Source organism: Acinonyx jubatus, chromosome A1 (genome assembly GCF_027475565.1).
Source record: "Acinonyx jubatus isolate Ajub_Pintada_27869175 chromosome A1, VMU_Ajub_asm_v1.0, whole genome shotgun sequence".
Taxonomy (NCBI): Eukaryota; Metazoa; Chordata; class Mammalia; order Carnivora; family Felidae; genus Acinonyx; species Acinonyx jubatus.
In genome coordinates, this window is record NC_069380.1 from 99,341,278 (window position 1) to 99,366,606 (window position 25,329).

At 45.9% G+C, this 25,329-nt stretch overlaps 2 protein-coding genes across 8 annotated transcripts in view; one reads left to right on the forward strand and one right to left on the reverse strand.

Moving 5' to 3' along the window:
* Positions 1–4,741: 4,741 nt before the first annotated feature.
* Positions 4,742–25,329, forward strand: part of SNCAIP (synuclein alpha interacting protein) — a 157,453-nt gene continuing 136,865 nt past the window's right edge. For 2 of the 7 annotated variants that reach the window (XM_053220254.1, XM_027076826.2), the window contains exon 1: positions 5,443–5,659. The gene's annotated coding sequence lies outside the window, so the exon portion shown is untranslated. Of the gene's footprint in view, positions 5,052–5,120; positions 5,217–5,442; positions 5,660–6,054; positions 6,313–25,329 lie in introns of those variants that run through there. The other 5 variants (XM_015072499.3, XM_027076828.2, XM_027076832.2 and 2 more) reach the window with 5 other exon arrangements.
* LOC128315093 (translation initiation factor IF-2-like) lies at positions 5,155–15,476 on the reverse strand. Its single transcript, XM_053220533.1, has 3 exons — positions 15,412–15,476; positions 14,668–14,914; positions 5,155–5,832 (listed from the first exon to the last, which is right to left on the reverse strand). The coding sequence occupies exons 1-3, from the start codon at positions 15,474–15,476 to the stop codon at positions 5,155–5,157; spliced, it is 990 nt and encodes a 329-aa protein (XP_053076508.1).

A 25,329-nucleotide genomic window follows, 5' to 3' on the forward strand; every position in this document is an offset into this window, starting at 1 on the left:
ATTTAAAACACTCCTCAGTTATTGTTGTAGAGTGTTAGGAATTTCCCTTGCAGACAAAAATGTTGGATGTAAAAGTTTGCTTAGAAATAACCATCTTATGGCGACATGACAGGTCCACAGCCTTAATTTACACCAGTGACTAGGGTAGCTATTCATGAAGATAAAAAAAAAGACACAAGTACCCAATCAAAGCCAAACACAGACAAGTAAGATTGACTTTATTCAGGTTCTGGCAATACCCTGAGCACCCTAAATCCAAGCATCTGAGTGTTTCTGCACCGGCATTTTGTGTTAGACTTTTACAGGGAGGGAGAGGCAAGTTGCAGGTGGGGTGATGTATCGTTGGGATTGCTTTGCAATCAAGGGAAGTCTAGATCAGTTAGCTGAACAGGAAATGTTTTTTCTGTGTGTAGCAAGTTTCAGAGGGACAAACAGTTGAATCTCAGCTATTCATTCATGAGACAAAGAAGGAAGTGGAGGTCTGTGTCTAGTCCTGCCAGCACGTTCATGCAGAAGGGGAAAGTCTGTTTGGCCTTGGTCATAGGTAAACAAGGGAATCACCTACAGAGCTTATGGAGTCATGAGAAAGAGGAGACCATGAGTTTTATCAATTATACGGGGAGTTGGCTTTTTGTGGTAAGACATTTCCTGGAACACGAAAAGATGGGGGCATTTCTCATCCGTTGCTGATTTCTGGGAGCACAAGCCTCAGGCACATTTTACTGTTGTCAATGCTAGTCTGATTCAGATTGGAGGCGTCAGTAGACAGATAAGGAGATGGGATATAACCCAGGGGGAGTCTGTTCAAACAGAACCAAAGGCAACAAGCCACCCTGAGGGGGAAAATATTTTCCATAAAAATTATCTGGAAAAATGTGGTCCATGGGTGGCTCTCGGTCAGTGAAACATTGAACTCTTGATCTCAGCTCAGGGCCTTGAGTTCAGGTCCACATTGGATGTGGAGTCTACTTTAAAAAAAAAAAAAAAAAAAGGATCCGGCGGTGGTGGGGGCGGGGGGAAGGTGACCTATTACACATGATGTAAGTGGAATTCCTGGGAAATCCGTTGTCAGGATGGTGAAGAAATGCTACTTTTAAATGAAAACTGGAGGTTTTTGGATGAAGCTTTACAAGAATGGGCAGGGAGTCTCTCGGGGGTGCAGGTGAAGTGGGAGCCCAAGTCAACCTCAGGTAGAATAAAGTGCTAACCTGCAAAAATCTGGCAATTGGGTTAAAGTAAATGTAGTTAAATCCAGTCGTGAAATTTACATACTGCCTGCCTGAATAGAGTTTGGATCCAGACTTCCTCTAGGTATTTCAGCGGCTTTACAGATTCACTGTGCTCTGTGTTGGTAGCTCACTATGGAAAAGGAACACAGAGGAAAGATCATGGCCCCCAAACAGTTGACACCCCCCCAAAAAAACCCTTTGCCCCCAGTAGAGTCTTTTTGTATTTTTGCCCCAAGCTACCTCAGAACACATCAAGACACTCTCCTTCATCTGATCATATTTTTGCACGTGATTTCATTGTTTCCATTTAAAAATACCAACAAAACTTCTAATGATCCGTAAGGATAGGTAAAGCACAGTAACAGGATTTGTTGAAATCCCAGGATAATCTCAGTGAGTCAGGTTAACAATCCATAAAGTTTCTTCTATATCAAATCTTTTATTAAAGCTGCCATATTATAAGCAGCTAAGCTGCTGGACTTGAATTTCATCTCCCTCCCAATTCTAAGTTTATTAGAAGTCTAAGATGAAGCAAACGCTAAATCTTGCCCCAAGAAGAGAGAAAAGAAATACTGAAGGGGAGGGGCACCTGGGTGACTCAGTTGGTTGAGCTTCCGACTCTTGGTTCAGGTCATGGTCTGATGGTTCGTGAGATCGGGCCCCGCATCGGGCTCTGTGCTGACAAAGCCTCCTTGGAATTCTCTGTCTTCCTTTCTTTCTGCCCCTCTCCTGCTCATATGCTCTCATAATAAATAAATTAAAAAAATGTTTTTAAAGAAGGCAAAATCTACATTGAAAGAATAGGAAAACAAGAGAATTGTTCTCTGCTTGATCATTGACAATGTTCTAGCAGGTTTATCCAATTTTTGTAGCACAATAAAGATATGTAATGGAAACTGGGTAAAAGGATAGAGGCAGATGTTTAATTGTAATAATTGAATGAACAATTAGATGTCAGCTCTTTGGCAGATGATATACAGTGAAATGCACTTCTGTACCAATTATTTTCAGTAGCTAGCTCTTGAGTATAAAAATGTGCTCAGTGTTGAATAGAAATTATGAAGAATATAAACTCCCTGGTATCTTGATGGGAGGTGACAGTTGAATAATAGGGGATAAGAAATGGACACAAAGCAGAAATGGTGCTCCAAAATGGGAACATCCTGTGTGGTGTTAGGCACAGGTAGGAGTCTTCCTAAAAGGAGTAAATGGTCCAGTAGCGGAGGTTGCTAAGTGCTTTCATTGGTACTAACTAGCCTACCAAGGCAGCTGCTTGATTAGGAAACTGAGTATCAGACTGGTTGGTAATAAGCAATTGAAAGACTAGGCAGAGTAGTTCATGAACTTGATAAAAGAGTCAACACGATGTTGAGGAAGCTGGCTTTCTTGCCATCCACTCTATAATCTAGCAGCTCTGTTCCAACGCAACTACACTACCTCCACGCTTTGGCATGTGGTTTAAGATTTAGCAACAGATTGCACAGAAGAAGCAAACCAACAAACAATCCAAGCAAAAGCAAACTCATGGACTATGTAGGAAAGTATATATAAGCGTAGGCTAAAATCACAGTGTAAAAATAATCACATGGAAACAATGGTAAACATGTAATCAAAAACATGTTAGAAAGAGAATAAACCATAACGAAAGAACTCTAAAAAAAATGGAAAAATATCTGAAACAACATCTCAAAGATTGCTCTTTCACACTATGGCATGCTATTCCTTTGGCTGCCAAAACCAGAGAACTTTTTTTTTTCCTGGGAAAACCCATTTTCTGTACCAGCAACACAGTCGGGCCCCTCTTGTGGAACCATTTAAACTGAATTAACACCTGACTCATTTTTAGAGCTAGTAGATGTTTACAGCAGTGGGAAGAAGATGTCCATTAATTACTCTTCAACAATTTAGTCCTTCAATAAATTAAAATCTGATTTTTAAAGAACAGGACGTCAAAATATTTAACAAGATGGCAGTGAAACTATGCTCTCTGTAGACCACGTCAAGGATGACACCAATTTCCATCCATATCTACTGGATGGAAGCAAGATGTGCTTTTCTCGGAGTTTATACAAGGCAAAAAAAAAAAAAAAAAAAGGGAAAACACACAAAAAACGGTATTTTTATTTTAACCAGATGTGAATGAATTAAGCCCAATATTTTCAAGTATTTTTAGTGCCATATGATGTCATCTGATTTTATATTTTCTACTGAGGGATAATGTGTGTTTTCAAAATTGTGAAGCCACTTTCCATGTATGTACTTAAAGTTGTATGTATGATAAATGACAATAAACAAATTACAAGGCTGCAGGACACGCTCTTGGCTGTTTATGTCGAAAAGCAGAGAGGGAGAGATTTAGTTTTTCAATAGGAAATCAAATTAAAAGCATGTGAAATGTCTTCTGCTGGCCTTCAAGGTAGTCCTCATTGTAGTAATTATGTACTTGTCCAAAACAGGTCCAGAACAGGATTGCTGAGCTGTGTCCTCCTAATCCTACAACTTGCCTTTTTCCGGCCAACAGAGCAACCCATGGACTCCACAGGCACTGTGTGCAGTGTTCCACCAGTCATCTAGAGAACCCCAGTTTTTCATTTTTTTTTTACTGTTTATTTATGAGAGAGGCAGAGCGTGAGGGGGGGGGGGAGGGGTGGAGAGAGAGAGAGAGGGAGACACAGAATCTGAAGCAGACTCCAGGCTCTGAGCTGTCAGCAGAGAGCCCCATGTGGGGCTGGGACTCAAAGACCCCGAGATCGTGACCTGAGCTGAAGTCCTATAATGCTCAACCGAACTTAGCCACCCAGGTGCCCCCAGAGAACCCCAGTTTTTAAACAACCAGGTCCTTGCTAGTTGTTACATATTGGATCTATATTATAATGAACATATGTAATAATACAGTATTACATGCCATTAATATATAATACATTACCATTATTCTATGGAGTAAATATATTATCGATGATGTATCTTCACTGACAGGCTCACACATGCTACACATCCCCAGTGCCATTAACCCAGATTAAGTGCTGAGTTTCTCAGGATCGTGGCGCCACTCTTGCTTGCTTGGACCTGGCAAGGGAACAAAGAGGATGGATGGACGAGAACTTGCTTCCTCACACTTTTCTCTGGGGCAGCAACGGGCAAGTAGCCACACCCTGGAGCAAGAGAGTGGCCCTCCATAGCATTGCTGAGTGAACTTCTCGAGTCATCTCTCCTGGGAAAGAGATTTCTTAAAAACCATTTAAAGCTTTCCAAAGGGCAAAAGCGAGATGGTCGTGAGCCAATGTTACCATAAATGCTTCCACTCTCCCTGATTTCATTTCGGAAATAAGGAAGGAAAGACGCAGTCATCACTGCTGGCTTGCCCACACGCCTCACCAGCAGCCCACAGCCCCCCCCCCCCACCATCCCCCCCCATCGCTCCCTGTCTCCCATTAAGAAAAAGACGCTAAAAGTAAAGTTAATATTCCTGTAGGGACGGTGATGTGTTCAACGCTGTACAATTAAAAAGCCATTATTTCAGACCAAAGTCTCCAGCCAGCACCCACGCTTGAGCAAAGCACGTTCCGGGCCAAGCCCCCTTGTCCTCCTCTCCCTGGCGAAGTCCTGGAGGGGACGAGCCTCCGGGGCGGGAAGGAGGAGTGGGGGCGAGGACTCCGTGCCAGCGCCACATCCTCTGCCAAAGGCTCCGCAGGCACAGCAGTGTCCCAGTACTGTGCCCACCTTCCGTTTCCCCTCCCCGAGTCCCTCGTCCCGGTTCAGGCCGGACCCCGCTGGACTGATTTGGGGACCAATGAGGTGGCAGCGGCTGACGCGTGGATCCCGGTGAGGGTCGATTTCATTTCCAGGGGGAGAGGCCGCCGGGCGGGGGGCGGAGGAGAAGGAGGGAAGCGGGGGGCAAAAAGTAGGAGGGGAGGAGAGGAGAAGCCTAACTGGGGAGACGCAAAGGCAGCAGAGGCGAACGAGCGAAAGGTGGAGAAGGAAGCGCAGGTTCGCGGACAGCGGCGGGCGGGTGGGGAGGCGGCGCGGGAGGGGCGTGGGCCGGCCGGGGAGGGTCGCCGTCAGGCGGGCGGAGCAGGGGCGCGCGGCCCGGTGGGGTGGGGGGAGCGGGCGCGGGGACGCGGGGCGCGCGGCGGCTCCGGCAGCCCGGGCGGTGTGGCCGCGCCCCCGTCCCCGGCGGTGCGCCCCGTGTCCCCCCGCGCCGGCTCCGCGCCCGGCCGCCCCGGGGCTGCCCCCGCCCGCGCGCGCCCGTTGGGGGGCCGGGGGAGCGGCGCCGGCGGCCCGGCCGCATTGTGACGTAGCGGGGCCGCGGCAGCGCCTCCGCCGCCCGCCCCGCTCCCGCTGCGGCGGTTCCTGCTCCCGCCGCCGCCGTCCACCGTGCGTCCGTCAGTCCGTCCGCGCTTCCGAGCCGCTGGCGCGCCGGGCGCCCCCCGGTGAGTCCAGGTCCCCGGCGGGCGCGGCGGGGAGGCGGCGGGCGGCGGCGGCGGGCGGCTGAGCCTCTCCAAGTTTGCACCGGGAGACCCCGGCGGGTGTCGCCCCTGCTCCCCGCAGCCCCCGGGCCCCCTTTGTGCCGCGAGTCCCGGCGGCCGGGGCAGCGGCGGCGCCTCTGCAGAAAGGGTTTTGGGGGGGGTGGGGGGGGAGGAGGTCTCTATAGTAACGGCGGTGGCTACCGAGCGGCAGCTTTACTCAGGGGAAGGGGGGTGGGCAGACAGCCCCCGCCTCGGTTTCCAAAGGATTATTTCTTCCCTTTGCCCGTTTCGTGTGGTTATTATCCTGGCTGCCACCTCGGAGGCAGGGATGGGCAGTGCCCCAGCGCCTGAAAGCCGAGATAACGAGGGGCGAAGTAATAGTAACAGCGACAGGACCCAATCACGATAATAATACACGCGAAAGGGGGGCGCCTGGGGTTGTGCCGCCCAGGGGAGCCCCGCGCGCATCCCCGGAGCTCCCTGGCTGCACCGTCCAGCCGGGGCTGCGACCTGCCCCTCCGGCGCTGTCCTGCGTCCCGGGCTCGTCCGCGTCGATTTTAGCCGCGAATGTGCCTCTCTTGGCCTTCTCTCGTGGTGATGACTTTCATCTGCAGGTGGTAAGTGGGGTGAATTGGTATTTTGGGTATTGTCAAATGCCACGTTTTGTTTATTTCATTTTTACGAAAAGAAAAGAAGGGAAAATTATGAGCCGTTACTGGCAGCCATACAGTTTCCACAGGAAATACTAGCATTCTTTGAGGAACACGCTACTGCTTGCAGCAAAGAAAAGTCTTTAGGAAACAAAAAGGCAACGGCATTGTTGCTCATTTTCAATGGACCGCTAGGAGTGGGGGGGGGGGGGGGCGGCGGGGACGTGTTGTTTTTTCCTGTGGGAACGTTGCTTTCCTTGGGAAAGTTAATTAAGGAAGCATTCCGGTCGGTGTCAGTTTTTCACTGGCTGGTGGCTGGGCCACCTCGCTCCTGTTGACTGTTACTGACAAGTGCCCATCAGAGACCCCGGAGGCAAGGAAGAGCCCAGAGGAAGGGAGAGCCGGTGCAGGACAGGCACACCACGTGCTGTGGAGCCCGGCCAGGGTGCAGTTTGCAAAATGAAATAAGGGCTGTCTGGGGAGGTTTATGAGGATTACATGTGTGCACGGTATGTCAGTTCTCCAAGGTGTCACTCTAAACACGTAATTTTCGAGCACCACTTTCCTTGCTGAATCTGCAGGAAGGCAAAAACCTATTTCTCTCATTATGGAGCAGACATCCCAGCGGGGAATGGGTTGAAATCTGTATTTCATTTGTACATATTGAAATTTTAAAAGGCAGAGAGAACAAGGTATAGGAAAGCGGTATGCTAATGTGTTCACCTCTGGGAGAAAATGTCTATTGGCCATTCCTGATACATCTCAATGTTAATTTACACTCAGCCTGGTGAGAGTGAAAGGCGATCGCTTTAAGGGGTTCTTGAAACTGTTTGAAGAAGGTGTGACGTTTTCTACCCATCACAGAAGTCTCTCATGTGAAGGCAGTTTCAACTGAAGATTACCCATAATCAAATAGGAAGGAGTCCCTAGGTCTAGAATCAGAAAAAAAAAAAAAGATGGTGCTTCTCTTAAGGATCTGTGGACATCTTAGTTAGAAAAAAAATAATTATTAAAAACTAAGGGATATAACTTTGAATATAGATTTAATTTTCATGAGGAGAAGTTACAAGATAGTAGATTGGAAGTAACACTGCCTGTACTGATTTGACATTTACTATGTATTGATGTCCAAAAGCAGGTGACCAGGGCAAATGAAGCTCTCCATGTACTATGTCACAGCCTTGCTAATTCCAGGCAGTTGTCCTGGTGCAGGTGTCTGTGGAAATGCAGCACAGAGGCCAAGAAACTTTGTGTGCGCCGTTGTTTTGGAAGGAAGTGGAGTAGTACTTTACTGCTCTTAGGAGGGAAACCCACACAAACATCTTATACAAACAAATGATCTTTGATATTATCACAGGAAGCCTGGAGCTGTTTCTCTTGCCAGATTTAAGGCATTACTTGTCAAAAGAGGAAATCTCCCAAGGAGCAGGTGCATCATTATAAAAAACACAAGGGAGATTCTCTTTTAAATGCAAAATCTAATTGAAAGGCAACAAGAGAATCAGTGACACTCTTCGAATAGAAACCTTGTTTTTGGCAGTCTGTCAGGTTACCGTTGCAAACCACATAGGAGAAATATGTGTCTTGGGAGAACAATAACATCCTGGTGAAAATCAAACCGTTGCTTCTGTGAAACTTTTACCCTTATATACTTGGTTCCTTGTGCACCTTTAAAAAAATATGTTTATTTATTTATTTGGAGGGAGAGAAAGTGCGAGCAGGGGAGAGGGCGCAGAGAGGGAGAGAATCCCCAGCAGGCTCCACGCTCAGCGCAGAGCCCAGTTCGGGGCTTGATCCCATGACCGTGAGATCATGACCTCTGCAGAAATCCAAAGTCGGACTCTTAACCGACTGAGCCACCCGGGTGCCTCATTCTTGTGTACCTTTGATTGATGTGCAGGTTTAGTTACAAGAGATAATTTACTGAAAATGGATCAGTAATGAATCGGTTACTACTATGATATATACTTTGCATGATTTTGCACTTTATGTGAATAACTAGATTTCATAATTGGCTGTTTCCATCTTAGCTCTCTTTTAAGCTTTAAAAGTTAGTGACCAGGGAGGGGGCGCCTGGGTGGCTCAGTCAGTTAAGCATCCAACTTCGGCTCAGGTCATGATCTCATGGTGCTTGAGTTCAAGCCCAGCGTCGGGCTCTGTGCTGTCAGCTCAAAGCCTGGAGCCTGCTTCAGATTCTCTGTCTCTCTCTCTCTGTCTGCCCCTCCCCTGATTGCGCTCTATTTCTCTCTCAAAAATAAACATTAAAAAAAAAGTTAGTGACCAAAATATTTGTCCAAATGATGACTATGAATTGATAAGGCTGATGGCTGGGCCCCGAAATGCACTAGTTGATTCCTCTTTATTGTGTATCCACTTTGTGCATTTGTGGCATATAAAAGTATAAAACACAGGAACTCTTCGCAAGGAATTTAGAAGGGAGGAAATAGGACACATGAAAAATGAATCATACAAAAGATGAAGAAAGATACTGTATGATTGAGCAACCAAGATGCTAAATAGTAAATGAAAAGGGATTCTAAGGAGAAAATGACCAAATCAGCTCAGATGTTTTTATCACTTGTCCGTTGCTGCATAACCAGTCACCCCAAAAAGCATTTGCTTAAAGCAAATATTAAAGCTCATGGTTGTGTGGTCCATGGTTTGGACTGAGTTCAGCTGGATGGTTCTTCTGCTGATCTTGGTGGGGTTCCTTCAGGCATCTTCAGTCACCTGGTGGGTGAGCTGGTGGCAGGGTGATCTAGGAGGGCTTCAGTTACATCAGGGGGTTATCAGACTGTTAGCCAGGTTAACAGGCACCCAGGACGTCTACATCCCATGGACCAATTTGATTCAAATCACAAGGTCACCTTGGATTCAAGCAGTATAGAAAGATTCCACTTCTTTTTTGTAAAATTTTTTTTAATGTTTATTTATTTTTGAGAGAGACAGAGACAGAGCGTGAACAGGGGAGGTGCAGAGAGAGGAAGACACAGAATCTGAAACAGGCTCCAGGCTCTGAGCTGTCAGCACAGAGCCCGATGCGGGGCCCAAACGCACAAACTGTGAGATCATGACCTGAGCCGAAGTCGGACACTTAACTGACTGAGCCACCCAGGCGACCCAAGAAAGACTCCACTTCTAATGAGGGGTAGCTGCAAGAAATTGTAGCCTCCTTTTTTTTTTCTTTCTTTCTTTTTTTTTTTTTTTTTTGCAATTTACATGTTTGAGGACACTCATTCTCGCAAATGTTTTCTGCTAAGGAGGAATGTACTGCAAGACCGGAGAGTTGAGTGAAGCCTGCTCATAGGCACCCCAGAATTTAGGTTAGGGAATGTCCTGGACCTCATTGTCCTGTAGTCTTCGTTCTGTAAACCTTGGGAAGATGATGAGTAACACAGTGACGGTAAAATGTTAGTCACAGCCTTCTGCCAGTGGCATCAGGATGGTTTAGAGACGGTAGGCTGGTGGCAAAGTCAGTAGACCGTTGGTGGGCAGTGAGGAAGGCTCTGGCAAAGGCAGAAGCAGAGAAAACAGAAAGGAAGGGATCATTCTGGGAGATTCCGTATTTTGGGATGGGGTGACTGATGACACCGCATTACTGAAAGCCTCTAGTCAAAATCATTCTGAGGTTAAAAAAAAAAAAAAAGCTTAAGTGGCTGAAAGAATGTGCCATTGTGAGAAATAGATCAATAAGTGATTTATTGGGGGGGGGAGGAGAAAAATTCAGTTTCAGAAAGGTGGATTAAAAGAGATAAATTGGATGTGAAAGTACTTTATCAGCTGCAGAGTATGCTCTGAATGGTCGCTATTGCTTCGCGCTTAAAGTGCAGCAACTTACATATGCTGGAGTTTCTCCCAAGTAAAGCAACGGAAAACAAAAGGGAACACGGAGGCTATCCCAAGGGTCAAAGGGAAGTCAGAAGAACCACTTTCCGGGTGGAAACAGAACTCCTCAAGGGGGCTGGGGAGTGGGGACTGATGTTCTTTCTCTGCAAGTCACAGCTGGAGGTCTGCCCTTGGACTTGGCATACCCACACAGAGAAAACCTTTGGTCTAGTTTGAATGGCAGGCACACTGTTTCGCCCGGCGCATTGATTGACAGGCCCACTAAGCACACGATGGGGAGTAGGTAGGCGCTTCCGCGGAGGAGAAGGCAGACCTGCCCTCAGAAGCGGGAATGGATCCACCCGGGGTGGCCAAACCAGCCAATGCCCGCCAGGAATGAACACCCGCCAGACTTATTTGGACCTGGCCCCTGAGGAGGGGACAGGGCAGAAGGTGATGGTACAAGCATACTTACACAGAGATGAGGGTGCATCGGTAACAGTTAAACCCTTGCCAGTGTGGGGGTCTTTTCATGGAAGGAGAGTAAAGAAAGAAGGTCCGGGGGTTGTTTTATTGGAGGGGAGAGGAATTCACAACACATTCCACTCTTGTACCTAAGGGCTCTGTTGAGGTGCTGTGCAACCCGCCGTGTTTTATTGATGGCCAGTCTGAAATTCAGGTGGTGCCCTCACCATCAAGTGCAGCTGTGGGCCAGACAGGAACACCTGGCCTCTCTAACGTCCCACAATTAGTCTGAACAGCACGCACAGCTGCTCGTTATGGAAGGGCTTGGATGGACCAGCTCAAATCCAAGCGTATGCTTTTATAGTTTCTTTTGTGCACGTCTAAGAACCCTGAAGATATTCAATAAATGTTAACTTAATGAGTGAATGTGCCATTATCTGGTGCAGTAACATTTTCAAAAGCAGTCTGGTTTGGCTTTTCATTAGTCACAGTAGAATTTGCTATAAAGTCCCTAAGTATCTTTTTTAGATTCAAATGTTTTAAGGTACTATTGTCTCAGAAACGTAGGTTTTTTGTGTTTTTTTTTTATAATCCACCACTCACAAAAGTAGACTTTTCTTTTTTGAAACACAATTTTCTTTACTTATCTTTGTCACGGCTCTTGGCTGCAAGTCACAGAAACCCAGCTTGTACTTACTCAACTAGGCAGGGGCATATATTGTCTCCCTTATGGGAAAAGTTCAGGAAGGCTCCAATTCTGATTTCCTCTCTTCCTCCTGGTGGTACAATGGTCCGAAGCAGCTTCAAGTTTAACCCCTGCAGGGGAAGAGAATAATTTGGGATTAACTCTTAATTAATGGGCACATGCCCAGGCCTGAACCAGCTCCTGTGGCCAGGGATCTGGAACATGGACTTCGACTTGACTTGGCCTTGATCATGTGCCCAGGCCTGGAGCCTTCGTGAATGGAAAGAACAGTCTGTGGGCAGAGGCGAGACATGGGGAGGATGCGGGAACTTCATGAGGGGGTGGTGGGTAAAACCCTCCCAAAGTAAATAGCCTGAGAGCAAGCAAGGGGTGGTTCTTTAAAAAGAAACTATCGAGAAGAGAGCGAGGATCCTGTGCAAGCAAAAAGAACAGGTATATAAAGTATATCTACTCTTCCATCCATTTTCCCTGGAGGATGCATCGTCTCTCTGCCCCCAAGCCATGAACCTGGGAATGAGCCTGATTTGACCTCTCATTGGGTCACTCACCAGGACCCCTGTCTCTGTCTCACTCTTTCCCCCGTTAGTTTAGAGCCCCCCCCCCCCCCCCCGCCGTTTCACCCTGCACAAGTACCCTGTGAGAATGCCATGTCCAGTCTCTCTGCTTCAACTCCATCCTCCTCACCGTGGCCAGGGTGCTCTTTCAAAGAACAAATAGATGAAATCGAATCAGGTAACTGCCTGAGAGCCATTCAGAACCTCACAGCCCTGGAGGAAAAGAGCAACCTCCTGATCTTGAATTCCCACAGCTCCTGGGTCCCCCGTGACGTGGGCCCTGCCTCCCGCAGACACAGGAGGTTGGATGGGAAGGAGGTGTGTGCCGTGTGGCTTCTGCCCCCTGCCCACGTGACCCCCATGCTGTGCTGTCCTCTGCCACTCGAAGGCCCCCAAAGGCTTCATTTTCTCTCATCTTCATGGGGTGTTTTCTGCCTGTGCTTTTGTCCCAGTGGAATGTTGTTTCTCCTTTCTTGACCTGACTTGACCTTGAACATTCACTCCTCCTTCCACACGCACCCCAAGTGTTTCTCGGAGAAGCCTTTGCTTGAACACCAGGTCCTGCCCAGCCCCGCCCGGCCCCACATCCTACTTTACCCTGTGGTGCCATATGTGTGACGTCCTGTCCCGTTGTGCTGTGACAGCTCCGAGGGGCTTTCACATCTCTGTATCCCTGTGTCTAGTGGTCCTCACAGCAAACATGCTGAAGAAGCTTTAGGGGAAGGAACGAAAAGGGTGTGCTGAGTCATTAACCTCGGTGGTTTTCAAGATTTGTCCTGTTTCCTTTAACGTGATTCCTAAATTTGCATCTCTGAATGTTGGCCAGGAAAGCAGGGTCTCTTTGAAATCACCGTTCAGACACCTTTCTGCTGTTTTCCTGGCTCCGTGTAACGCTCGATGCCTACTTGGTCACTAACAGCTACCTCAAGGAAGAGGCTGAAAAATACCAGTGGCCCAAAGTCCGTCTCGAAGCTAAAATGTATGGCCCAGAGATCAGATGAGGAATACTTTTTTTTTTCCTCCTCTGCCGTAAGAGAGGTTATTTAATAGTTAATATTTATGAGGCACTTACTCTGCATTGGTTGCTTAACAGATGACTTACAATTATTTTCTTATTAACTCTCACAGCAGCCCTAGGAAGGAGCTATTACCATTATCTATCCTTTCCCTGCCTGTGAGGAAACTTAAGATTTACAGAGTTAAGGTCCTTCTTCCTGGAGATGGCCAAGCTGTCAGACCCTCATCTGGGTTGGTGAGGAGTAAAATCAAGCTTTGATTGGGCTCTTGCAATTCACCCAGTTACAATTTCGGTTCTCGTGGTTCTAAAACCGGGTGACCGCCTCCGAGGTATAAAACATGCCACCTGCCTCCCTTCGCCTTCAATTATGTCAAAAAGACTGTGGAGAAAGATGTATTTCGAGTGGTAAGGGCTCTGGCACCACAGATGGAATTAAGATGGATGTCTGCCTTAGAAATTCCAGCCATATTCCTGTGCTTCTGCTGTTGCCAGATAATAAAGGGCCCATCTGCCGATTGTACTGCTGTGTATAAAACTCACGCCTCTTGAACAGCCAGAGTGAAGTCTTTGTCCTGAGGGTCCTTCAGAAAGTCCATAGATACGTAAAATATGCTAAACACTTTGGAAGTCACAGAAGCTCGGTGGGTTTTCACCGGTTTCCAGTCTGAGAGCCTTCTGGGGATCTGATGAAAGCTGAGGATACTTTCCTTAGAAAAAAAGTTTGGGGGCACCTGGGTAGCTTGGTCGGTTAAGCATCTGACTTCAGCTCAGGTCATGATCTTGTGGTTCGTGAGTTAAGGCCCCCGCATCAGGCTCTGTGTTGACAGCTCGGAGCCTGGAGCCTGCTTCGGATTCTGTGTCTCCCTGTCTCTCTCTGCCCCTCCCTCCCTTGTGCTCTGTCTCTCTCTCAAAAATAAACATTAGAAAAAAGAAAAAAAGATGTTCATACACACCACTGAGTCCAGGGCTTCCAGAATATGTGGGAGCCCATTTGTGGATTTCCTGGGGTCCCACAGACTCCAGGTTAAAAACCTTTTTTAAGAGCTATAATCCAGGGCACCTGGGTGGCTCAGTGGGTTAAGCATCCAACTTTAGCTCAATGTGTGTTTTTGAGCCCCACATTCGGGTCTACAGTGACAGCACAGATACCACTTCAGAGCCTCTGTCTCCCTCTCTCTCTGCCTCTCCCCCGCTTCCATGCTCTCTCTCTCTCTCTCTCTCTCTCAAAAATAAATTAAAAACATTAAAAAAACAAAAAAAGCTGTTGGGGCGCCTGGGTGGCTCAGTCAGTTAAGAGTCCCACTTCGGCTCAGGTCATGATCTCGCAGTCAGTGAGTTCGAGCCCTGCGTCAGGCTCTGTGCTGACACAGCTCAGAGCCTGGAGCCTGCTTCAGATTCTGTGTCTCCTCTCTCGTGCTCATGCTCTGTCTTTCTCTGTTTCTCAAAGACGAATAAATGTTAAAAAAAATAAATTAAAAAAAAAGCTGTAATCCAGAAGAAAAATAATGGCCATTGTCGAATATATACCACTTATTGACCATTTATTGAATGTTTACCGTGTGCCAGTCTTTTTTGAAAAGTACATTGTAGCTAACCAGCCCCCTAAGCCCTGTGTTCCCAGCCCTGTTGTAAACTGCGGAGAATGAGGGTCAGAGAAGGAGCTCAGTGTCCCAGCCACCAAGTGCTGAGAGTGGAGTCAAACCCCGCCGGGCATCACTGTTATTCCATGCGACGTCCGTGCTCGTTCCTCTCACCACACTGGGCGTGAGACCCGTGCCCGTGACCTTCCGAGCCTTTGTTCCCCCTTGACTTCCCTCACCCTGCAGCTTCCCTGGTGGCAGTGGGTCAGGCAGCCGCTTCTGCTGCAGCAACCTCTGGGGTTGTCTCCCGTGCAGGGGCCGACAAGGGCTGGGAAGGTCTCGGCTCCTCTCCACCTTCGCCTGGGTTGACAGCTCGCACGCAGACCCCAGCGTCCGAGAGGCAGATCGCTGCTGCTTGACCCTGCCTCAGTGAGCCCCTCGCTCTTTCCTGAGTGCAGCTTGCACCCTCAGAGTCATTAACCACACAGCAGCAACACTCAGCAGCAAAACTGGCTACAGATTCTCCATTGGCACCCCTCACAGACCGTTACGGTGAGGTGCTGCTCTATGCCAGGCTCCCCTCAGAGCTGTGGTCACCACAGTGAGCTCACAGATGTGGTTCCTGAGCTCATGCCATTTCCATCTCTTCTAGATCTACCCGGGAAGGGGGCTAGCAAAGAAAGAAAAGGCGATGTTTTCGGAAAGAGAAAGTCTAAAGGATTGATTCTCCTCCCTTCTCCGTTCTTTGCAGCTTTACATCTCTAGGCACAAGCGTGTCTGCTTCTCTAGCACTTTCATCCCTCCCCTGGGTTGTTGAGAGTGCTTTAGATTTCCAGAGACTTAGTAGGCGGAGTAAGGGGGACACAGGCACATCAGTGCATCTCAGCCACCCCTTTTCAGATGAGGGGGCAGACTGACCAAATGACTGGCCGGACGGGGTTGAAGGCAGGGCTAGCTAGCCAGTCTGGTGCCTGGCGGAGCATAGCCTAGTGTAAGCCACAGGCTGCTTCTAAGTTATTTGTGATGTGATTATTGTCATTTTGGCTTTGGTGGTGTGGTCTTTCTGCTGCAACTGAATCTGGCAGGCATGTACTACTCAGGAAGCACACGCACTGCCAGCCTCTGCCCATCTTTGCAGCCCCTGAGAGGCGCCCCTGTGTGCTCTTTTCTACACATTTCCTTCTCCCTGCCCCCCAGCTGCCCCCGAGACAGCCTCCCAGGTTCTCTCTCTAAGTGTTGTGTTGTGACTTCTTATACCACAACGGGTGGGTAGAGGGGTGCCTGGGTGGCTTTGGCAGTCTGGGACCCGTGTCGGGCTCTGTGCTGAGGGCGTGGAGCCTGCTTCAAGTTCTCTGTTTCCTTCCCTCTCTGACTCTCCGCCACTCACACACATTCCCTCCCTCTCTCTCTCTTTCTCCAAAATAAATAAATAGATAAACGTTAAAAAAAAAAACAAAACAAAACTGGTGGACAGAAATAATAAATCTGTGAAGGTGAGCCACTTAATTAATTTCTCATTTTCTAGCAAGCACGTTAGGAAAAATAAGAGGAAACAGGTGGAATTAATTTCAGTCCTCTATTTTACTTAATGCAGTATATCCTGGATATTAGCATTTCCTCATGTAATATAAAAAAAAATTATTAACTACCTCCCTTTCGTTCTTGTTTTTCATACTTTTTGAAAGTTGGCGTGTGTTTTGTTTTTAACTCAGACTCGAGCCACACTTGTGATGGTTAGTAGCCACATGTGGCCTGTGGCTCCCATAGTGGACTCCAGGCTTGGGCTCTGAGGAGGCAGTGGGAGTCCCAAGGGCAGTCTCAGGGACGACTCCCTCTGTCGTCCTTCCACAGTGAGCCTGCGCCTCTGCTCTTATGCCTGTTGGATGGGGCTGGCTGCTCGCTACAACCTGGGCTCTTGAGGGTAGGGTTGCACCTGTCAACTTACTGTCCCCAATGTGGAATGCGGCATTTAGTAGGCCCGCAGCTGGCATTCAGTGCATTGGGAATTCATTAATGAACGAGGAAAGATTATGCGTAACACCAGGAGCAGCCGGGATTGGTATGTGGGGCCTTGTCTCATGGCACTCACTTTGCCTGTCAGCTCCCGGCTCTGGCCAGTGCCACAGAACTGCATTTGAGTCCCACCGCATGGCCAGGAAGCCTCGACACTGGATAGGGGTGTTCCTAGCCTCAAACTGTTCTGAGGTTCCCCATGTCGTGTTCAGCTTTAGGCTTTGCCTCTTCCAATATTGATGATTAGAGGAATTTAGGCACAGTCCAGTATATTAAAACTTCATGGTCTTATTTAACAGGATAAAAAAAAAAAAAAAAATCCCAAGCAAGCAGGATAGACCAAACACAAAAAAAGGCCCATCTGCCTTCCAGAACATGAAATAAGCAGGGGAGGAATAGCTGTGTCAGGGAGCTGTCTCTGTTGCCAGTGGTTTTAGAGACCTCACCACTCCCTGGAGAAAATGGGAGATTGATATGCTGAGTAAATTAGCATTTGCACATACAGCATTTAAATTTTGCAAGTGCTTCTAACCCACTAATGGGCACGTTTGTCCCCTTTACCCCTAATGGTGAATGTCACTTAAAAGAACTCATACAACCAAGTTTCAAAGATTGGCACTCCCATAAAGCCATACCAACCACATACTCAAATAAATGCACAGTTTGCAAATGGAAGAAACTGTCACTGTACAATCTGTTAGGTCCTATAAACATTGTAAGGGATCCTTGTCTCAGAGAAGACTCTGGGCGTCTCAGGCCCGCTTAAAGAGTGCTTTGAAATAGTAAATGGAATCCGGCCTAACCTCTGTTTTACCATTGATGACCAGTGTCAGCCTGGAAAGCTCATTGACCCGCTTGGGCTTTTTGTTTCTCGGAACGCACATGGGGAAAAGTGAATCCTGCTGTCACACGCTATGAGGGGGTAGGGAATGAATGAAGCCTAGAAAATGTTTGAACAATTCTTTGGGAAAGCTATTTGGAACAGTTTGAAGACAAGGTAGCTTGCCAGTATTTTTGCAAAGTAAATTCTAAAAAGATAAAAAAAAAAAACAAAACAGCCAAAAAAACCACATAGCCTGCATCCTGTAGTAGATAACTAAGCACTAGCCACATTTAAGTCTTTTGAAGATCCCTTCTTTAATAAGTCAAGGATGGTTCGAGACAGACAAAGCTTTACATCCATTGGCTCCAGTTGTGAGAATGCTGCTTTCATACGAGTCTCTTACAAAGGCTCTCGTGCCTCTCTGTGACCGTAATAGACTTTGTCCAACATGACGGCTCTGGTGTGCTGTGTTGGTGTAATTGAAAACCTATAAAAGGGCTGAGAGCTACTTTTGAATTGGCTCAGTGCACTTGGACTGGATCTGTCAGAGTGGTGAAAGGTTTAAAGGAATTTTCATAAATGAGGTCTCCAAGCTGTGTTTTAACCATCGAATTCCAATGAACTCCAAAGCCTGTGAACTCGGAGCATAGCGCCTCAGAGAAGAGCAGTCATATCAAGATGGAAATAAATGATTCATTTTCATTCCCCGAGTTCTGCAGACATAAGCACACTTAACTGCTGATCATCATAATTTAGCAGTACTGTTGTGCACTAAAAATACAATTTAAAAGTCTAATCTTTAATTAAATTGAGTACTCACAGATTAACATGGTTACAAATCTTGGGAGCTGGATATAGTACAATGTTTACTCATGTTGCTAGGAAATAGCAGGGCTCTTTTTAAGTTACAGATTGATTTGGTAAGTAGAGGGATATGGGCTCCTCCCAGCAAGGGCTTGATGGCTTCTCCTCAGTTTCTGTTTCATAATGTATGTAAATGACTGTCACGGAGCAGAAATCCTGCACACTCAGAGCTTTGGTTGGCGACAGAAAGCACAGGTGTGTGCACCTGAGTAAACATTTGGAAGATGACTGAAAGGGCGGTTTTTACCTTGAGCCCCTTGCATGAAATAAACATCATCAAGTGTTCAGGTTTTTAACAAAATGAATTTCTCCATTTGGTAGAATTATCTATCAGGAAAATAGATTGTTCTTCAAAATATAATCACCACGAGGCTAATTGATGGTTTTGCATTCTTGCCATTTGTGGGAAACTGTGAAATTAGTATAGAAATTTGATACGGGTTGATGGTTTTCCAGAATCACTAAAACTTCCATGTAGGAAATCAACTCTGCTATTCTTTTTCCCCCCTTTCCCTCCCTTTGGCAAACCTCGCCGCATGACACATTGTACAATAGTTTTTAAAAATGCAAAGCTAATGCTTGCACAGCATGAAAGGGAGCTGCCGTGCCAGCGCACTCGCCTTGTCCCTGAAAGAGACGAAAGATTTCTATGTGCTATTTCAGTTAGGATCAGGCGGCAAAGAGTGGCCTCCTCAAGCTCCAAAGTAGAACTGAGAAAAAACCCACAGGGGCAAATTACTATTTGATCTCTTTGAGGCAGGCCCCTATATGTGGAGCTGGCGTTTCCAAGCGGAGGCTCTTAGGAAGAGATGGAAACATATTAGAATACTGGATTGTCTCCAGGAACAACGTCAGGGTTAGGATGCTTATTACAGGGTTTTTATCCTGTATCCAAGCTCCGAACAATGTGGGGAGAAGTAAAGGAGGGTGCCACTGAGGGGCAGGATCACGACTGCACTCCCAGATGTGTGCCCGTGACCTCTCTTGGTAATTAACACACTTTTAACTTCCCTCTGGGTAATAATTGACTCATTAGTGCAGAAAGCAGTTGTTAATTTTGGGTAAGAATTGTTTTCTGGGGCACTTGGGTGGCTTAGCCAGTTCAAGTCTGACTCTTGATTTCGGCTCAGGTCATGATCTCACTGTTTGTGAGTTCGAACCCCACATCAGGCTCTGTGCTGACAGTGTGGAGCCCACTCTGAATTCTCTCTCTCTCTCTCTCTCTCTCTCTCTCTCTCACTCTCTCTCCCCCCTCCCCCCTCCCCTACTTTCTCTGTCTCTCTTTCTCACTCTCTCTCTCTCTTTCTTTCTCTCTCTCAGAAATAAAAAAAATAAACTTAAAAAACATTTTATAAAAAAAATTGTTTTCTCAGTCTGTGCATGTACCTTGTGTAGTCCCAAGTATATACTATATGATCGATATATTGTAACTGAATAAATGAATCCTTCAACATGTCTTGAAAGTCACTGTACTAACATAAGACCTAAGGCTTAGTCCATTGCAGTAAATAGAGTTGAAGGCCTTGTCTTCTCAAAAGATATCACCATGCTCCCTGTGTTATATGTGCTCAGAACATCCTTCCAAGGCAGGATACTATCAAGTGGGCAAAATTCGATGTGATAGAAAGTTTCACTGCCGAGCCTCTAGTTGGAATAGGTTATGGAATTGTAAGGGGTGAGAGACCTACTATTACAGAACTTTTCTTGCATGAGAGGAATTTGAGGATTTGGAGATGGAAAGGTGAGATAAAACTAAAACACAGATTACAAGTTTCTTGGGGGTGGTAATTACCTCCATCATACTCACCGTCTCCTCCAAACACCCCACAGCATGCTTATTAAATGGTGTGGCATAAAGACGGTGGATAGGAGGGGTGTCTGGGTGGCTCATTTGGTTAAGCACAGACTTCAGCTCAGGTCATGATCTCACAGTTCGTGGTTTCGAGCCCCACGTCGGGCTCTGTGCTGACAGCTCAGAGCCTGGAGCCTGCTTCAGGTTCTGTGTCTCCCTCTCTCTCTGCCCCTCCCTCACTCACTCTCTCAAAAATAAATAAACATTAAAAAAAATAGATAGTGAATAGGAGGCAGAATACCATACTGGTTATGAGCTTGAGCTTGAACCTCAGAGCAAGGCTTGCCTCAGTCTCTTACTGTGTGTGTTTTCACATACATACTGAACCTCTTGATACTTTGATCTCATTTCTTCTTTTACTAACAGATATTTGTTGATAACCTCATTTATTCAAGGTAATTTTTGGATGCTTGGGATAACTGGGAATAGTAGATACCAGGTTCACTCTCTTCCTTTATCTACCTGCTTTGTGTGCTGAGATGTTTGGACTGAATCAGGAGGCTCCTTTGTTCTCTGACTTCTGATTGGATTTGGCCGGTGGGAGGCATCATCGGGACAGGAGCAGGCCGGTGGGAAGAGAGTGCGACCTGTTTACTTCCTGGGTTCCCTCCTTTACCAGGTTACTGCCTGCTCCTGTAGGCTCCTGCCAGGAGCCATCTCCACAAGGATGCTTTCTGAAGTCTGATGCCTGCCCTCCTACAGACGCTTCATGCTGATACCACCGTCCTTTGGACTCACTAGCTCACTGTACCGTCTCTTGTAGTTACTACAAAGCCTGCCCACATGCTTGCACGTGGTCTCTTTATTAAACTCCTCCAAGTGACTCCCTGTCTCAGAGGTCATCGTGAGAATGACACGATGTAGGTAGAATGTAAAACAACGATGGGCTTCTAGTAGGTATTCAACAGGTTCAGCGTGAGCATCGTCATTAGCTTTTTTTAATACAGCATATTGGTTGGTCATGATAATTATTATGTTGTTCTTTTAAAATCTTGAAACGACGAGAAGACAGCTATCATCTTCCAAAAGTTAAGAACAGGATGAGTGAAACAGGGAGAGGTTAAGGGCTAAGGTCAGCAAGTGCTACAGTGGCAGAACTAAAAAGCGAATTAAAGAGTTTTGACTCTGTCTCTTTGGACAGGGTTCTCCCTCACAACACATCTGGAAAAGGGAGTTAAAACTTCAAAGTGTTTAGCAAATTAAAACATAACCTACCTGGGATAATTGGGTCCATTTAGTGCAGGTGAGCCCCATTTGTGACCACTGAGTCATAATTGGGTTGAATCATGCATGTGTCAGCGTCTTTACTTTAATTACTATAAGGGCTGGGGCTAAGATTTTCACATTTATGCCTCCCTGATACACTCAAGACAGATGATCCTTAGCCCTGTATTTCTTCTCCACCCTCGGGTGTAGGTGTGCTCACTTATAATCAAAGCTGAATAGGAGACCAGCATTATGGTGCTTGCGTAGTAGATTTTGTGCACATACACATTCTTTTGACTTCTAAGAGTTCTCTTTCTTGAATCACACAAAATAGTTCACTGTGATATTTAGAGTCTCTTGTCTCTAACTTAACAGCACGCTGATGAAACTGTTGGTCAAGAACGAAAACTAACACATCCCCTGAAGAGGTAGGGGCCCCTTTGAAAACCAAACATGCTAGGACTTCTTTCCATTTGATAATGAATTGGTCACAACTCTTGAAATTGCAGACTGTATGGATGCATCTTTCGAGGTTGTGGGAAAATTGTGTGAGGGTTCGTTCTCAAACTAGAAAGATAGTGAATGTCTGCGGTGTTTCGTTTTTACAATTAAGTAGAGTCGGGGAGGAATAGAAGTTTGAAAGACCTTTTGATGTCTGTCCAAATAAGAATTTATGTATTGTCCCTTTTGTTCAAGTTGCTGAGCAGGGGGCGGGGGTGGGGGTGGGGAAGAAAAGAAAAGAAAAACCACGTATCTTGTTGCCAGAAGAACCGATGCTTCTGGAAGGAATGATTGTGACTAGAACCTTTGAATCCCCTTTTATCCTTTCACATTTGCCTTAAAGTCAACCCCTGCCTTCCTGCCTTCCTTGTTTGTGAAGAAGATGCTTTTCAGATATTGTGGACTTAGCAAATGCAAAGTTTCATAACTCTTTTATTCATCTATCATTTGCCTGTTTATTGTCTTTGAATTGTCCTTTTTGGATGAGGTAATTCCACACAGTGCCATCAGGATCTCCCAGTTGATACTAATGAAGGCTCCTCTTGCTTCATTTCAGTCCTCTATTTCTGTTTAGTTTTCATCTCTTGCCATTTTTTTTTTTTGCTTCCAGTAAAATCCGGTGGCATTTTCAGTGAAAGGAACTACTATATTCATAGTAATCATTACTTTAAATGATTATACTGTTGTCACCACAGCAGTTGTGTTGACGTGAGTACTAGTAACATGGGAATAAAATTAAATTCTTAGTAAATCATACCAAAAGTATCATATTACTGTACCTAAGAACCTTCTATGGCTGCTTGCCAAACAGAAGGAGTCATGAGTCCTTTAAAACAGTGACTGATGGATGGTGTTTGCAGACTGAAGACTGATTACTTGAAGCAGTCATTCTGTAAACATGAGTTGATACCTTTCCTTGTGTAGATGCAGTCTTTTTCTTCTATGAACTTTCTGTCTAGTAGAGGAGAGAAATTTGGGTGTTGATAGTAGAGGTGTGGGCAAGTGCTACAGTCAGAAGGAGGAGGGAGCCGTGAACTCCACCTGGGATGGGGGAGGAAGGTGGTCAGATTATCAAGGGCTTGTCAGGAAAAGTGCCATTTGATTTAGAGCTCAAGGCCAAATGGGTGTTCACCAGGCAGAAAATTTAGGAGAGGGCAATGGCGTCTGATACATTTGGGAAAATATAAGTATTTTGATGTGACTTCACAATAAGATATATGGTGTGCAGTGGCAGGAGATAATGTCAAAAGGATGACCAGGGCCAAACCTTGGTCTGTTTCCCACTGTGGACAAAGGGGGCTTATGTTTCTTTTTCAGTGGGTGATGCTAATAAATAATCCTACCTAGATTGTTGTGTCATCCATTCTCAAGGCTTATGCCGTCACCTGTGTTGATGACTTCCAAATTTTTATCACTAGCCTTGGGCTAGAGATCCTCTTTGTCTCTTGGTCATGTACATTGGGCTGTTTCATCAGCTCTCAAAGTTTACACCTCCAAAGTAAATTCATCATGTTTTCCTCAAAATCTTGGCTGTCTTCCAATTTCTTAATTGAGTGAATGGACCCAGCTTTCAAGGAAATTATCTGTAGTACTTAGTTCTCTTGAACGTCCCCATGCCCAGTATCTCCCAACAATCCCAGTCCTCAGTAGATCTTACCTTGTTTGTTCAGTTACTCTCAACATCATTGAACACTTTCCATCCACATTTGTCGTATCTTTATTCATGATGTCATCATTTTTCCCTTTGATCAGCCCAGCAACCTCTTAACCCAGCCCCACTCCTTTCTGATCAGTTGCTGCACTGTTACCATGTTGATCTTTCTAAATTTGATTGCGTCTGTGATCATGCCAGTAAATTTGTAGTAGGTTTTCATTGCCTCTTTATAAAATAAAAAATCCTTAGCATGACATACAAGCCCTTACAGTTGGCCCCACATACCTGTCCATCCTCATGGGTCCGGTGGCCGATCCCCACGCCTCTCCAGAATTATTCAGTAACTTGAAGCTGCCTGCAATTTCCAGTCTATTAGTCTCCTAGGAATTTTCCTATTCCTGTTCCCAGACTTCTTACTCTGTGAACTCATTCCCCCTGACCTCTGCCTCCACCCAGGTTGGAGTGAGGTGTTTCCACAACTGTGTGGTGATAGATGGTTTACTTTTCTTTGTCTCCACTAGACTCCCAGGTCCTCACTACCAGGCTCCATGTCTCATTCATGTCTGCCATATTCCCAGTGCTTACCTTCATGTCTGGCACATAGTTGTAGCAAAAATAATAGTGTTTATGAAGGGCTTGTTATAGCTCAGGCAAATTGTTAATTTATTTACATACATTGTCTCCTTTAAAAGGCAACAACAACATCAAGCCTTGTTTTGGAAAAAGAATGTGGCAGAAAAGTGAAGACTGGGTAAGACATTTGTTATAGGGAGTCAACTTAGGGCATTGTTTTAGCAATTGAGAATTTCAAAGAGATCTGTACTAGTGGTAGAAGCAATAGAAATTTAATGGAGAGACTTTGTTATAGTGATTCTTATCACTAAATTTTAGTGATGGGTGGATGGATGGATGGATGGATGGATGGATGGGTAGGTGGATGGATGGATGAATGGATGGTGATTCCAGCACATGGTCCTTAGAACTTACTGCAGAACTGACTTTCTTTAACTTCTAAGTCTTACTAACTTTAGTGCGACAAGCTTATTTGGTGGGACTAGAGTCCCAGCTCTCTGATGCAACTGCAGAAGCAGCCTGTATGGCAACACCCTGAGAGGAAACCAAGTCAAAAGCAGACCCATCATAAGAGAGTAATATGGGATGGCTTTTAAAAATAGATGTTTAAAACTTTATGTATAAAATTATTAAATTAGGTTCAAAATTGTTGAGGTAGTTATGGGAGTATGCTATATATTTAGAATTCTCTCACTCAAAAATGAAGCTTTGAGCAAAGTCATCCTAAGCATAGGGCTCCTCGGCAGAGGGTAATGCTGAAAAGCATGGACCTTGGAGTCAGACTTCCTGGTTTGAATTCTTGCTCAGACATTTACTAGCTGTTGTCACCCACATCAAGGTCCTGGGTCCAGTTCTTAACCTCTCAAGTGGCAGTGCCGTCTTTGCTGGGGTGATGTAACAATGAAATGACAATAGAAAAGCATGTGCCGTTGTAGCGTGGTGGGATATGGCAAGCACTCGCTCAAGTTGGGATTTACCTCCTTTCATAAACTCATTCCTTAGCAACAGTGAGAAAGGGAGAAGTTACTGCATTTGTGCCTCACCATATGTTTCAACCAGCTTTGCTGATGTTTTGAAGATGTGTTATCATAGGAGAAATTTTGCTTGTTTCCTATTAAAAATGACAATCTTGTAAACTAAACTCCCCTGAAAGAGGAAGAGGTTGGTAGTGCACAACCTAAGTGCATTTGGTTTTTCCCCACAATTCCTGAAAGAAAAGTTATGAGATGAACAAATGTTAGTGGTGAACAATCATTTAATGCACACAGTGTATTAAATATGATCCCTCATCGACCTAGTTGGTTCCTATTTGGTGGGAATTCTCAAGTTTATTGGTTTTAAATGTTCATT